This window comes from Harpia harpyja, chromosome 17 (genome assembly GCF_026419915.1).
Source record: "Harpia harpyja isolate bHarHar1 chromosome 17, bHarHar1 primary haplotype, whole genome shotgun sequence".
In the NCBI taxonomy this organism is placed as follows: Eukaryota; Metazoa; Chordata; class Aves; order Accipitriformes; family Accipitridae; genus Harpia; species Harpia harpyja.
Genome location: NC_068956.1, coordinates 23,494,909 through 23,509,459, shown reverse-complemented (window position 1 = coordinate 23,509,459; position 14,551 = coordinate 23,494,909). Strand labels below are relative to the sequence as shown.

Sequence of the window (14,551 nt, the reverse complement as noted above, 5' to 3'; positions counted from 1 at the left end):
AGTCACCACGCTCAGCCTATAGACATAGAAACCTGGAGAAGGATACTAAACTTTGTTCTTCCCATAAATTACTCAGAGTGGCAGAAAGGGGCTTCCATCTTCTCTTAAAACTCTCCTGAAAACAAAAATCTATGATCTTATTTTAAAATTAAATTGAGGGGGGAGAAATCACGAGCATGGCTTATAATGCCTTTCAGGTCCAACTCTTGAAAGAGGAGGTAACATGGGGTTTCTGCCTTCTGTAAAAGCTTAAGAGTACTTTGCCAAGAAGCACGAGATAGAGGTTCAATTGCCTCCTCTGCCACCTCCATGGAGATTGTTTTAGCCACTAGGCTACAAGCTGAGCTTGGTAAAAACTTATTTCTTCCCTCCAGTTGAATTTGCCCAGTTGTAAAGCTTCAGCAGAGGCAGTACAGACCCCTCTTCGCATAGCCAACATCACGTGAAATGTAGAATGCAACAAAATTAAATAAACCATAGTCAGGCTTGCCCACCACTTATTTTTTTCCTGTTTATAATTATGTTGAAATATCACTAAGTTAGGTTAAATTCTCCAGGCAAGGCAACTAATTCTGAATGTGGGGTGGTTATTGGTTTTTGCTGGAGTTTTTTTGGGGGGGTGGGGCTGGTTTTTTGGTTTTTAAAAACATAACTGTTAGCCATTTCCACATATTGGGGGGAAAATATGTCTGTACTGTGGAAAAAACAGAGTGTGTTTATATAATTAAGACTGTTTCATAATACTTACACACAACTGGGCTGAATTATGATTCTGAATTAAGGTGGAAGTTAAGAGTTGCATAACCAACCCTACTAGTATTTTCTAACTTTTTAATGTTCAACTTTGAAACCTCAGCATCTTTTAAAAATGCTTTTTTGGGTACGTAATCTGAAATACATGGGATTAAATATAAAATTTCATAATTTTATAACATGTAGCCTTAACACCTTTAGAAGCTGGACATTTATAACCAGCATATTGTAATACTGCAAATATCAAAGTAAATGTCATGATTTACTGCAAAGTTACCTACTGTGCAATAGTAAGCATGCACATGCAAACTATAGTACAGATGAAAAAGCTGTAGCTTTGAAGTCAGAAATAATAATACCTTATAAAAAGCAGTTTTTAATTCACCACTTAAAGCTTTGGGGATAAAGTAATACAGAACAAAAGGCTGCTGCGTACAAGATCTTTGCTTCGTTATATTACTTAATCTGAAACATAACATCTCCCCTCTTTAACAGAAGTCAATAGGAATTAGTCATAGAAGACACTCTGAAAGGTTATCTTTGAAAAAGTCAAGCTCTATTGGTGAGATTCATCTGACCAAAGCAAATATCTGCTTCTGAGGGAGTCACCTGAACTTTCTCTACATGGGGCAAGGGGGGAAGGCTCTTTTAGGGTGCAATTAATCTGATTTGTTTTAAACACCTCCCTTGACCATGATCATTCCTCTCCACTGAATACAGACTGGGCCTAAGGTCACCAGCTTGTAGATGTAGCCATTTTAGATATCCACAGTCAAGAAGGAAGCATCCTACTCTTGTTTGTCAAGCAAGGATGCAGGGTTTTGGACACCTTTGGCTATTTTGACTTTAATTTCTCTGTTTCAGTTCATTAACTGTATAACAGACACTATACATTTTACATCACTTCTATTGTAAAGATAAAAGTCAGTAACAACTGCAAAATTTGTAACAACTGCTTTACAGTGGCAGAACCACAGAAAAGCCCAGTGATAATTAGTAACTCACATTCTGCATGGAATATAAAATAGCATGTAACAAATAAGGCCAGACATAGAATTATAGGTTTTGCCTATCCTGTGCTTTAAATGAACAAGGGCCCAGTGGGAAATAACATATGCAACAATGTAAATAAAGCCTGTATCAGACTGACTATATACGAAGGAATCTAATTATGGTTGCAGGCCTCAATTCTGGCAGATTCTAACTTTGGCAAGTGTTCTTAGAATGAGGGCTTTGGTTTGTAAGAAACATTTCATCAAAGAATAAGAAAAGTTTTTTTTTTTAATTTATATTTTTATTTATTTAGCAGGAGTGAAAAAATAAAAATAATCTACACTCTAAAACCTCAATTTTCCTCCATAAAATTAATGAACAAAAAAGGTAAGAGGAAGATCAAGTTTTAGGAAGACAGATACAATCATTCAACGTTGAATTTGCAGTTTTCATCTAACCTGATATTGGCACCTAGATGAAACTCTAACTTCAGAAGTCTGAAGGTCTAAAGACGAAGTCAGAGCTACTCACCTTAGGCGCTCTTTCTAAAACAGAGCCAGAAATAGAAATCTCCAGAGAAGTAATTAATCTGAAATGGCTTGAAAGACTGCTTAGTGTTAGTCATTGAAGCTTACCTTACCTGGCTTGCTTGAACTCTTGAGGTACCTAATTCTCTCCACTGATTATCAGTGGGAATTTGGGCTGACAACTTCAGTGTTAAGCATTAACCTTTATACGCCTAAATTAGGGTGCATTAATTCCATCCTAAATTCTACATGCAGATATGGTAACTATAAATTACATTCAGTAGTACGCACATAAAATTATACCACGGGACTTAAATGAAACTTTATTAAAACTGGTGGATACAACCCTTTATTTAAGAAACCTGTAACAAAGAGCTAATCTTTTTAAGAAACAGTCACAGCCTATACCTCAAAGGCACACGTCACTGCCCAAAGTAACACGTGAGATCACTCTATGATCTTTGTAAAAGAGGAGGTTGGCAGCACACTGCTTTAGCACAAGTGAACCAGTAAGAGTGAGAATGTGAGGCCTATCACCCAAAAAATTAAAGGTGAGCAAAGTAGAGGACAAAAACTGGAAGGATACAAGTGATCAGTAGGAACATTAGACCTTTTTTCTATTAGGTTGTTTCCAGCTCATGTAGTGTTTATAATGAATCATTACTGCTAAGGGCCTTAGTGCATAACTCCTGTTTTAGGGCTATCGCATCTTATCCTACTTCCAATACATTTCAGTCCTCCAGAGTGGTATTTCAGTGTTCTTTCGCTTAACAATGATTTTAAGAGAGTTGGCAATATGAAAAGTTTCAGCGTAGAGGGGTTCCCTGTTTTCTACTGTATTTTTTTTTTAAACAAGAAATTTAAGAGAAACACAGCCTAAGTATTTTGTAGCCAAGCAACATAGCCAATAGTATCCACCAGCACGAAGTAGAATAAAAAAACCCAACACGCTACTGTGCATTTGTTTAGCAGTATTTTATACTCGCATGTCAGTCACAATTTGGACTTTGTACCCAAAAGCCATAGCAGTCAGCATGTATTTATACCACAGGCACCAAAACTCAGTGCTGTTGAAGTGGTGCTAATGCAACCGTTCCCAGAATTAGCTGGGTGATTGTATGAGAAATTTAAACTAATATTTTCAGTCTGAACATACAGTAAAAGCATGTTAATAAATTCATATATTTAAAAGTCATATGCTTCTGTAATTAGAAAACATCTAAAAAATCTAAATTAAAAATAAAAAAAATACTGCAAAGCTGTAACTACTACTCATTTTTTCAGATTATCCCCAAACACAACAAAGTAAAAGTTAACCAAAAAAATGTGTTGCAGCTTTACTGCAATGTATGCAAAACTGGAATAATTTTGATCAACCCAATGGCCAAGTTAAATAAGAACTTTGCAAACCCACTCCATACAATGAACAGATAATTACTTATAGCCACTGCAAGGTTGGGCTAAAGGGCTAGCCACATTAGTAAGTACACATAAGAAAAAAAAAAAAAGGAAATAGTACTTATTCAGTACAGGTCAACGATTAGCCCCTTCTCTGTAACTCAGGAATTTCAAGTTCACTTTAATCTAGTGTAATTGAGCTAACCAGCTCTTACATTAAAAAGTAATGATTAAGTTAAATTTCTTGCAGACATTCTGTACCTAAAACAAACATGCAGTATGCCTCTGGCAAAGAAAGATACTAATTATAGGATTGACTCATAAGATGAAAGGTTGCACAAGTTACTACTAGAAACAAAAGTATGGTAAACTGGCCTGAAAAAACATATTGAAGTTCTCATACTCCGCAGTTAAGATAAGAATTCCATTTTCTAACTGTACTTAACAGTATCAAGAAAAACTAAATATGCTTGCAAAGTGTTTGTTCGTATTTTAGATGAACAAACTAGAAGTGAATACTGCAATTACAAACTTCATCATGCTATACACTAAGGAATTTTTTAACCTAATAAAGAAGTGAGGCCTCTACAGTGAATTTTTACTACAAAACCCCATGCAAAATTAAGTATTTTGGTCACTCTCAGCTTTCTTTTGTTATATAAAACATGCTCTTAAAATAGATATTTAAGGATTCATTGCATTGTCAGGCAATGAATCCCTAACTTCACTCCTATAACTTATCTCTTTCTTATAAAATACTCTTATTTGTATCTCAAGGACATTTTGTGTTTTTAAAACTGCTCAGAAAATATTTTCATTACAGAAGTACAAATGCAATTATAATCAAGAAAAAAAGACAATACTTTTCTGAATGAAAAGGTAAAAAACCCACACCAGTTAATATAGCAGAAATGTCTTTTAATGATTCTTTTGTGCAGCTTCATTCCCTGATGCACAGGATTACTCATTATAGTGCATGAAGCAGTGTGTTAAACTTTTTCAGTTCAACAAATTGTATTTTAGAATGTATTCCTGATGCTCCACTCAAATTCACAATTATCAAGTTTCTTCCCATTACTCATAAACCAGTTTCTGGAAAACTGCGGCATACTTTCCTTCCTGTTGATCATACTTGGGAGAGGTGCGGGGAGGCATGTACAGAGGTAAACTTTTTGTCTGTTTATGTTTTTCTTCCTTTTTCTGATATGCATTGATTTTGCTAAACTTTACAGTGCCTTTACAGAGCTGTATTCAGCTTTTTAAGTTTCCATTGGATGTTATCATCAGACCTCCTCTAGGATTTGCTGCTCAGTCTTAACACATCTAGTAGCACAAAGGTAGTGAGAAGCAAAACAGAGGACTGCCCGTTATTTGAGATTAAAGAGCAGAATAATTGAAATAGAATGTCTGAACTAGTCACCTGTACTTCACACAAACACATAAAGCAGGAAGGAAGAAGGAAAGTTTGGTTGATTAGTCAGATAATCATTTAAATAGAAATTCACTAATTTACAGCTTAAGCTTTACTTCAAAAATATAACTCAAATTCTTAACTTTTTGAATAATTTTCTATTCAATAAAATAATAGTCTTACTGGCACACTTTCATCAGCATATCCAAACAGCAACGATAGTAGATACACTTTTCCCCACTTTTTGAAAAGCTATGAGTATTAAATTGGAATTTATTAATTAACCATCACTTGTGGTTGCAGTCAGAATGGAAGAATTATGAACAATGTCATTATCTTAAGAAGATATCTTAGAACAATTAAACTGTATTCAGACTTATTAATTTGATAAGGCATGAAACTAGGATTACAAAAGAGGCACAGGCCCTGCAGTGCTAAGCACTGTACCATCTAGGCTGCATACACAACGCTGGGAACCTACTTGTGACGGAAGCCTACTTGCAATGTAGAAGTCAAAGAGTAAGGACAAGAAGCCAACACACAGTTAGTCAACATAAGGAAAGAATTCTGGACTCAAAGAAGTTATCAAGAAAAGGACTCCCAGCCAATATCCCAACCCACTCTGCTGAGTTTGGCATCAGAAGACACCGTAGAACACAGTGCCCAGAGATGGGTGACAGGCTGATTAGCTTGTAGCTCCTGATGGTTTCAGTGCCAGCTGGGCACATAACTGCTCAGTGTTGCAAAAGTTTTGGGATGACCACTGAAGAGTACAGAGAACTTCGCAGGTGCCTCCTTAAATTCCAATTCCATTACCTCTTGGATCAACTGTGATAGAGAACATGGTCTGTATTCTCCAGTTAGGCACCTATTGAAAGAATCCTGCCGAGTCCATGCATATGTATTTCCTTCCATGGCAGTCAGGGGAAAGCAGGTGAACCACAATCCTTTTGGCTTAATCTAAAACTGCAATATGTCCAAGCCACCTGGACCCAGAATCAGTAGAACACTCCTGGAGACCATAGTCTATGAATGGTTGTAGGTCCCTTGGGCTTTTAAGCATTTCCAGTTAGGTAGCTGTCAAGCAGGACAGTTGGTGATACAATTCTGGAGTCAGGGTCCTGAGTCTATTTGGATATTTAAGCCTGAAGTACTTCTAAATACTTGACAAGGCTAATGCTGTCTATACTAACCATATTTCTAAAGCATTCACTACTAGCCTAGCTCTTTTAGTTTGTAGCTTGAACTGGGTTACTTGAAACTCACTTAGTGAGATAAAATTTCACTGTGCAAAGAAATCCAAGTTAGATTTGAGGTAGCAGACACAAAATAAGTGACCCTGCTTACTGCTGTTATAAGAGCTTCAATGAAGATCAGGAAACTTCAAACACTTGTTAGAATTGCTGAAGTCATGCAGGTTACTATCCTCTTACTATACACTCAAATGATAAAACTTTCATAACAGATCAGACATGCTATACTGAGTACTTCTGTTCTACAGAAGTTACTAGTAAGTGAATCAACTCATTAGAACAGCCCTCACACCTACAGTTTTGCAGCACTAAGCTATACTACATGCAATTGGAAATCTTTCTGATAAAATGAATTTTCCTCTGTAAAAAGTAAACTGCATGGAACAAAACATTTAAGGATAGTGCAAGAAAGCAGACAAAAATCTAACAGTTTAGACTGACTGGAAGCCTTGGGAGCTTTGGCTTCCAAATTTTGATTCCTTGGTAAAGTGTCTGGCTAGCTACACAGAAATTCTGTTAGCTTTGGAAGTAGCACCTCCTTTCAACGTCATTTCAACATTTTTAAGCTAAATTTTCTTCTATGGAAAATTCGGGGGTGGGGGTTCCATTGTTTTTTGGCACACTCTGCACTTTTTTTTTTTTTTGAGAAGGACTAGAGGGGATGGTGGATAGAAATGAGGGAAACACTTCTGACCAGTTCTGTCTACTAACTGTAATACATATTTAGTGATAACAAGCTACATAATGAAGTACTTCTATAGATACAGGCACAGAAATGAGAGGTACAGACAACAGGAGTTAGTGAAAGTAAGTTGGGAATGCGTATGTAAAAAAAGGCTATTCTCTGAGCTAGGCAAGAAGAAAGTTTTGGAACATGACTAAACTATGCAACGAATCTAAACTTCCTCTCCATTAAGTAACATTTCAGAACTATTGTAACTAATTTTAGTGGTAACACCTCTGTTATGAGAAGAAGGAAAAATCTGCCCCCTCTTTGCAACTTTTTGTTTTAGGAGGGGAGCTCAGCATGTAAAGCAAATTCAGAACAGGGAGAAAAGGAGCTGTTTGACTAAGTCATACATGAACCTTTCCCCAGTGGGCCAGAAGCATCACAATTATCAAGGACAAGGAATTGAAAATATTTAGGTTTTCTAGGTTAACTCTCTTTGATCTATGATGAGTGCAAGAAGTAAAATTGTAATAAAACTTTATAAGACATGAATAGCAATTCTCATCTCTCTGAAACACCTAGTCAAATTTGTTTCAGACTTCCTGAAGATAAGTTACTCTACCATCAGGTCACATATGGAAAGTATCAGACTGACTTATTACAAAAGTGTACATTTCAGTTATGAGATAATGGAAAGCTAGTGTCTCTGTAATAAAACAGTACTGATATTTATAACCTAGTGATGCTATTAGCTGTACCTAAATTAGCTGTCACTCCTTATGACTTTTGTGAAAGGTTTATACAATATTCCAGATGCGTTCTATCATAGTATCCAACATGGCAAAGAGGATTATGAGAGATGCTGTGAGGTAACCCCAAATCAGAAAAAATACTGAAAGAAGATGGACATATATGTTGGACATATAACCAAATTATTAAGAACAGGTTCACTTGTTATATACTTTCAGCTGCCAGTTGCCTCATATGCACATAAGCAGCCTACCTTCAAAGGCTGTTTTGCATTAGTAATATAAAGTTTACCGTATAAAGCAACCAAATAAAAACTACAGAAAATCTTAATAGCTGGAAAAACATTATCTGGAGTCTGAGAGCTGTCAAATTGCAAAATTTTGTAAACAGAAAGAAGAAAGTGATACAAGTAAATTAAAATTCCACTATGTAAACAGAGAAACTAATGTGGAATTGAATGTCATCCAAAAATTACTCTCAAGTTAAAACACTGTATTTATGTTTAATGAAGTAATGTGAAAAAACTCCAGCAAAGCTGAGACAGTGGGAATTTTTTTTCTCTTTTACCACTAACAAAGTATTTTACAGAACAGATATGTAGCCAGGTAGCCAGCAAGCTTCCAGCCCACCCCTTACTTTTAATAACGCATTTTGTCACCCTACAATATTCCCCTGCAGACTGTAATTTCTAGGTTTTTATCTTCTTTGTTCTGAAGAACAGTCCTCCCATGCCCCAAATACCCATTACACTCACATGAAAGTTTACAAAATCACAGATCCTAATCTTGTAAATGTAAGTAGATTTATACCAAATCTTACTTTTCCTATACTAGCTACTTTTACCACCAGAAAGAAGGAAATACCACGAGATTTCATCCCTTAAATAGCATCTTTCATTAGTGAAACAACATACATTGTCGATTTAAAGAGTGGGACTCAGCTGCAGTTTAGAATGCTTACATTTCATTCTCAGAAAAACAATTCTGTAAACATACAGAAGCAAACTAATAATAATAATAAAAAAAATCTACAGAAGAAAACTGTAAAGGGAGCTTTGCAATCAACCTTAGTGGAGGTAGTCAAAGTGTTGTAGAAGGTCCTTAAAGAAACAAAATTTAAAGCAGATAAGATATGGATGCCTCACATGAAAAAGTAATGTTTTCACTATGATCTGCTATGTGTATTTTGTCTCGCCAAGCTGTAGTCTTTACTTTTATTCCTCATCTTAGAAAAAACTATTTATTTTCTGGTTCAAGATATTCTTTATATTTGAAACCACTATCACTGAAATCAATATCTCAAAACATGGCTCAAGGCAAAAAAGTAGCAATTTTAGACCTGAGTGCAGGTTTATTTCAAATGCACATGATGTTACAATCAAACTGTAGATATTTCCACTGCTGTGACTTATTCAACAAAACATTTCTGCTTCACTGAAGCAAAGAATGCGTTTATTTCCTGGAACATGTAGAGGCTAGTTTCCCAAGCTCCACACAGAGTGGTATCCTGCCCCCATCCTGTCCCCCCCCCAGCTTCCCATGCTCCTTGCTTTATGTCATGAAGACAAGCAGAAGTAGTCCTGGAGAAGGAAGAATGAGTTTGGCTGGACATACTGTGCCATTATTTTTTAAAAAATATAATAGTGCAGATAATTACCAAAAAAAAAAAGAAAGAAAAAAAAAAAAGAACAAGGCTGTTCCTTTGGTAGTGGTTTGGCTGTAAAATGCCCTCGGCGCCTAGGTGTTCATTTCCTCTCTTCCTTGACTCTCACAATTTATTCTAATTTAACTGTTTGTACAGCCAAATTCTAGACTGAATTTGCACACAACAGGGGAACACCACTGACTGTAGATTGGTCCAGAAAGGAAGAGTAATGTGGAAGTGCTAGGAACTATTTTTTTTTAAACACAGCTCAAAAAAGTTCAATGTCACTGTTCTTATGCTTAGTAGAAAGCCTGTCCAAAAGCTAAAGGATTCTGGTGACTCTGATGCTGTTCTGCATTTTGAATTGAACAATACAATACCACTTGTAGAAATAGCTGACATAGCCAAGCTGATAAAATAATTCTATCATTTTAATTTTAATCTGCCATCTTCTTAGGACTGAAAGAAGATAAAGAGTATGTTTTTTAAGTTTTTTGTTTATTTACTAAGACAGACCAGCTGAAAACATACTGCTTGCCCAAAGAAAGCAATGATATCTTTGGAAAATCTGCTCCTTAGCCCAGCCTTTCGCACATCTCTCCTTCACTTGTGCCACCACGAGTGTTTTGGAGTTAACAAACTCATTGGATTTAACAAAAAAAAAACCTTAAGAAGGGAGTTATTTTAATTCTTTGTGGATAGATTCACAACCTAGCTTACTGAAGAGTTTTATTAACAGTTTAAGCACAACCATTGGGGCAGCACAACATTAGCCTGAGCAGACAGGAAAATGAACTCTGCGAGCCTAAATTGGTGCTGAGAAAAAAGAATCATTGAACTGTATCTATGTCACTGTTTGTCTGCTGAACAGATACCAGTTTGGGACAGCCTATGCCACCTTCCATTTCAGAAATTACATCTTTGATTGATTGGCTTTTCACTCTAGTTCCCAGTTCAAAAGGACCCTTTCTCTGTCACTCAGTTGGGAAAAAATGTCTTCAGGTGAGAAAAAAATGTTTTCAGTTTACAAACTGAACATAAATAGTAATTTTAAAAACATGCTTTCATTTCTAATCTAATGTTTAGATGCTGACTCTACATACAGGATTGGTATTTACAGTTTATTTACCTGAACTAAGCAAATTAAAATATATCATTGTGTATTTAATTTTCTGACATCCTAAAAACACACATAAGTCATTGTGTCCCCTTTAAAGTTTACACAAAGGTGATAGCAATTCTCTGGTCTCCAATACTCTCTTTACTTGTTCATTAGAGAATCCTTTCAACTTTGCCTCTAGCAATTCACAAACTCATTTTTTCATGAGTAAATATTTAAACGAGATCTGTTTTAAAATGTCTACAGAAAGAAAGAAGATAAAAGCAAGTATTTAGATTTATAGCTAACCGGGTAATAATCAACTGCTACTAGTGCTGAAAGAACTTCATCCGTGTCTCAGCTTTAACATGAGCCTTTAGTCCAGGTGGGGGGCTGTGAGCCTTTGTGCCCTTATGGTAATGTTCTTAAGCAAACAAAAGATTGCCACACACCTCACAGGACAATTAATTCATTGAAACAGGACACTTAAACTTTTCCTTTTCATCTGTAATACAAGAGTTAGCTGCACTAATATTTGACTTTCTGTTTCACAGTGGAAAGAAAGAAGGATAAGAAAGGCAGAGTATTAGAACATAGTCCTCTGATCATTGAGAACTTGCCCCATATACCTAATGGCCTCTCTGCAGTTAACTTCAAATAATACAGTCTTAAACATCTTAACTATCAAAATATATTCATTATTGAAATAAACAGCAAACATTTTCAGCATTAGGTGGAAAAAGCTTGCTTGCACACACTGTTATTTATACTTCCTTGTAGAATCATGTTTTTGACTTAGTCTTAAAACTGAGAAATTTCCGCCTGTTTGATGTTAAGTAAAACTCAAAAAGATTTCAGTTCATTTACCTGCTATTGTAAGAATAACTTCCTAGGCTGTTCTGAGGCAGGCATGTACACTCTTCTAAACTGAGACAGCTTATATTAGAGACCTGAAGAACCAACATACAAATTCCAAACAAAAGCATTCTGAAAACCACAGAGACATACAGTAACCATACTTCATGGTAGGATTTCTGTTATTTAAGATTTTAATGGTTGGTTAGTATGTAAATAAAGAACATTTTAACTATTTCAAACTTTTTAGTATTGCTTCTATAAAAGTTGGAAATACTTGGCAATTCTCACAACTTGCTACTAGAAATACGAAAAGCAAGCAATTGGTAACACTTCTGTTATTTAGTCAAAGGCTTTGTCACAGCCATGAGATTAGGGAACAAAAAAGTCTCTAATCTGGATTTACCATTGCAGCTTGTGCCAGAGAAAATGCTCTTCTCCATGAAGTTGTCTGTTGCCCACTTAAAATTAGTAGTAGCTTCCTAATGGTTCAATTTAGGATCCAAGCTTAAGGTCAATTACAAAAGCCAAATCACTGTAAACTTCATTCTGAGTTTTCAGAAGACTTGGTAACCATTCTTTCATCATCTCTTAAAAAAATAAAAATTTGTGATTTGGAAAAGATGGAAATACACATATGAGTCACAAACTACAGTCAAAGCAGAAAGATAAGGGAAGTAATTTCTTCTTCTTCCCTGTCTTTGATTGCACCACAGAGCAGAATTTATGTTTCAATAGCATGCTTTCTTAGAAAGAAACAAACAAGAAAAGAGGAAAAGTTGCATAAAATGAATTCAAGAGTTAGAGATCCTAGATCAGAATTACACTGTTGCACTTTGGATTTCACTAGCTTTCTTTTTTTAGATAAAAAGAGAGTAAAAACAAATGAAGGGGATAATACTGAATTTGATCAATTAGGGAATTAAAATAAGTGTACATATGAAATTGCCTGTTTGGGTTCAAACTCTGTCTAGAAATACTTTCTGCAACTCATTGAATTTGAAGTGATTTGCTCCAGTAAGTCAAGATCGGCGTTTCATTCTTGGCATCAAACCCCACAGTGTTTGCCATGAAGAACATACTTTCTCTAAACACTTCTAAGATATTATGTTGTCTACACTACAAAAATGGTTGAAAATTTTTGAATTTACTTTCAAGGTTTATGGTATACATGGGCAGGAGTTACTGCTGCAAACATTGTAACTTATTTGACTTATTTTTATAGAAATCTGATTTACTAGTTTTCAATGTTGCAATCTTTAATGAAAATTATATTCTTCTTATTCAGAGGTATATAATGAAATTCTCTCAAACCATAAGAGAAATGCACAGGAAGCCACATTTCTAAGAAATTCTACTATTAAAGATACTGTCTGAGAACCTGGTTTTGTAAGTTTATTCCCCAAAGGGCACTAAAATGGAAGCAAAACAAGAAAGTTTGGCTTATTTGAAAAACTACCATCTAAGCAATATATGAAGTGCTGAAGAATCCTTATTTCATTAAATTTAATACAATATAAAATTATTTCAAAGTATGATTTTAATGCACAATAGCATATACTTAGTTATATTTTAATTTAGCAAAAATTAAAAAAGGAAGAATGTTTATAAGAAACAGTGTGTCCTTATTAAAGTAGCATGAAGCATCTCAGAAACTTGACAATTCACTCTTTCTATAAACAATTGTTTCTGTTTGGAAAAGGGGAAAAAAACCTCGCAAAACATAACTTCACAGTTACAGAAACAAACAAGTAAACCCAAGGTTTTCCACAAGATTATGTTGAATCAATTTTATTTTTCATATTATAAAGTAGACAGCAATAAATGCGACAAGAATAATTAACTCCTTTTATTGAATTAAAAATTTGATGGGATGTAGACCATCAGTAGTCTTGGAAGAAGTTGTAAAAAGGCTTCTGTTGCAGAATAAAGAGGTTCCCTCCTTTTGAAGAGATTGTAATCCTCTCATTGGCCAAAACCAGAGAAACTGATTACTTATTTGCTTTTTAATGTATATAGTACTATAAAGATATATTGTTCTCTCTCACTGTAACCTTAGCACAAAAGTTATTTTTAAAGGTATCAACCAATTATGCCTTTTGGGTGTCAGGAAAGAATTCATACTCACTGAGGCCTACTTGATAGTAGGCAGAGGGTCTAGGAAGGCTGCCTTTCTTTTGGCATTAACACAAACCAGAAATTAAAATATGACAACATCAGAAGTAGGCTCAAGATTCCCTAATCATGTGGTATGACAGGAGTGTTTATCCTCAAGTGACTGGTCACATGAAGGAACTTTGCAATGATAGTGCTGGACCTGCTGAAGTGCATTAATAAAATAATTTCCTAACAAGAAAATGAGCCTTTAAAAGAATTCTTGATAACTGTGACTGTCATTTTTTGCCAAGCTTGCAAGTTAAACCAGAAAACATTCTAAAGCAAAAAAGTTAATCTCACTCCAACAGGAGGAAAAGAGCACTTACAGTGAGGCTCATAGGGAGGAGGAGGATCACCACAAGGAACACACTCCATGTCTTGAAAGCCTCCAAGCTTAGTCTTCCTATAAAATCTAGAAGATAAAGGAATGAAAAAACAGTTAATCAAAACCAGTTATTTTTTCCTCACAAAATTAATCAGGTGTTTCAGCAAAATACTCTATACCTGCAAACTTTTGTCAATCTGTGTCCCAATGCAAACTATCAGGAAATAGAAGAAAATAATAGTAAACAGAAGTACATTAGATATTAATTAATAGTACAGCAGTAGGTCTAAAGTAAATTGAGGAAGAATTTTAAATCTGTTAGTCCAAATACATAGTCACTACAATCTTATATTCACATAAGAAATAAACAATTCTGGAGATTTCAGACAGAAATCAGTATCCTGTTTTCCACATAGATCACAACATAAAAGACAAGTATGGTGAACTTACATTATGCAAGCTTATTTACACATTTAAATAAAGAAGTTAATTGATTAATATACATAACTCTCCTAAAATAAAACAAGATATTACAAGGTAATTATCCCCACTAACAGTATATAATGGACCAGACGTCAATGCTTTCTAGTTAAAATCCCTAAGATACCCTCTAGCTCAGAGGAGGAAAAATCACTCATAAATTGGTTCATTTATGTACTTGTACAAAAGGGTACCCCCTCAAAAAAAGTTTTAACATGCTGTGTGACAAAATCTTC

The 14,551-nt window shown here is 35.1% G+C and overlaps 1 protein-coding gene across 2 annotated transcripts in view; it reads right to left on the bottom strand.

Moving 5' to 3' along the window:
* Positions 1-14,551, bottom strand: part of TNFRSF19 (TNF receptor superfamily member 19) — a 62,416-nt gene that overhangs the window by 20,162 nt on the left and 27,703 nt on the right. For both annotated transcript variants that reach the window (XM_052812874.1, XM_052812875.1), the window contains one exon: positions 13,837-13,922. In XM_052812874.1, coding sequence (XP_052668834.1) covers positions 13,837-13,922 — 86 coding nt within the window. The remainder of the gene's footprint in view (positions 1-13,836; positions 13,923-14,551) is intronic.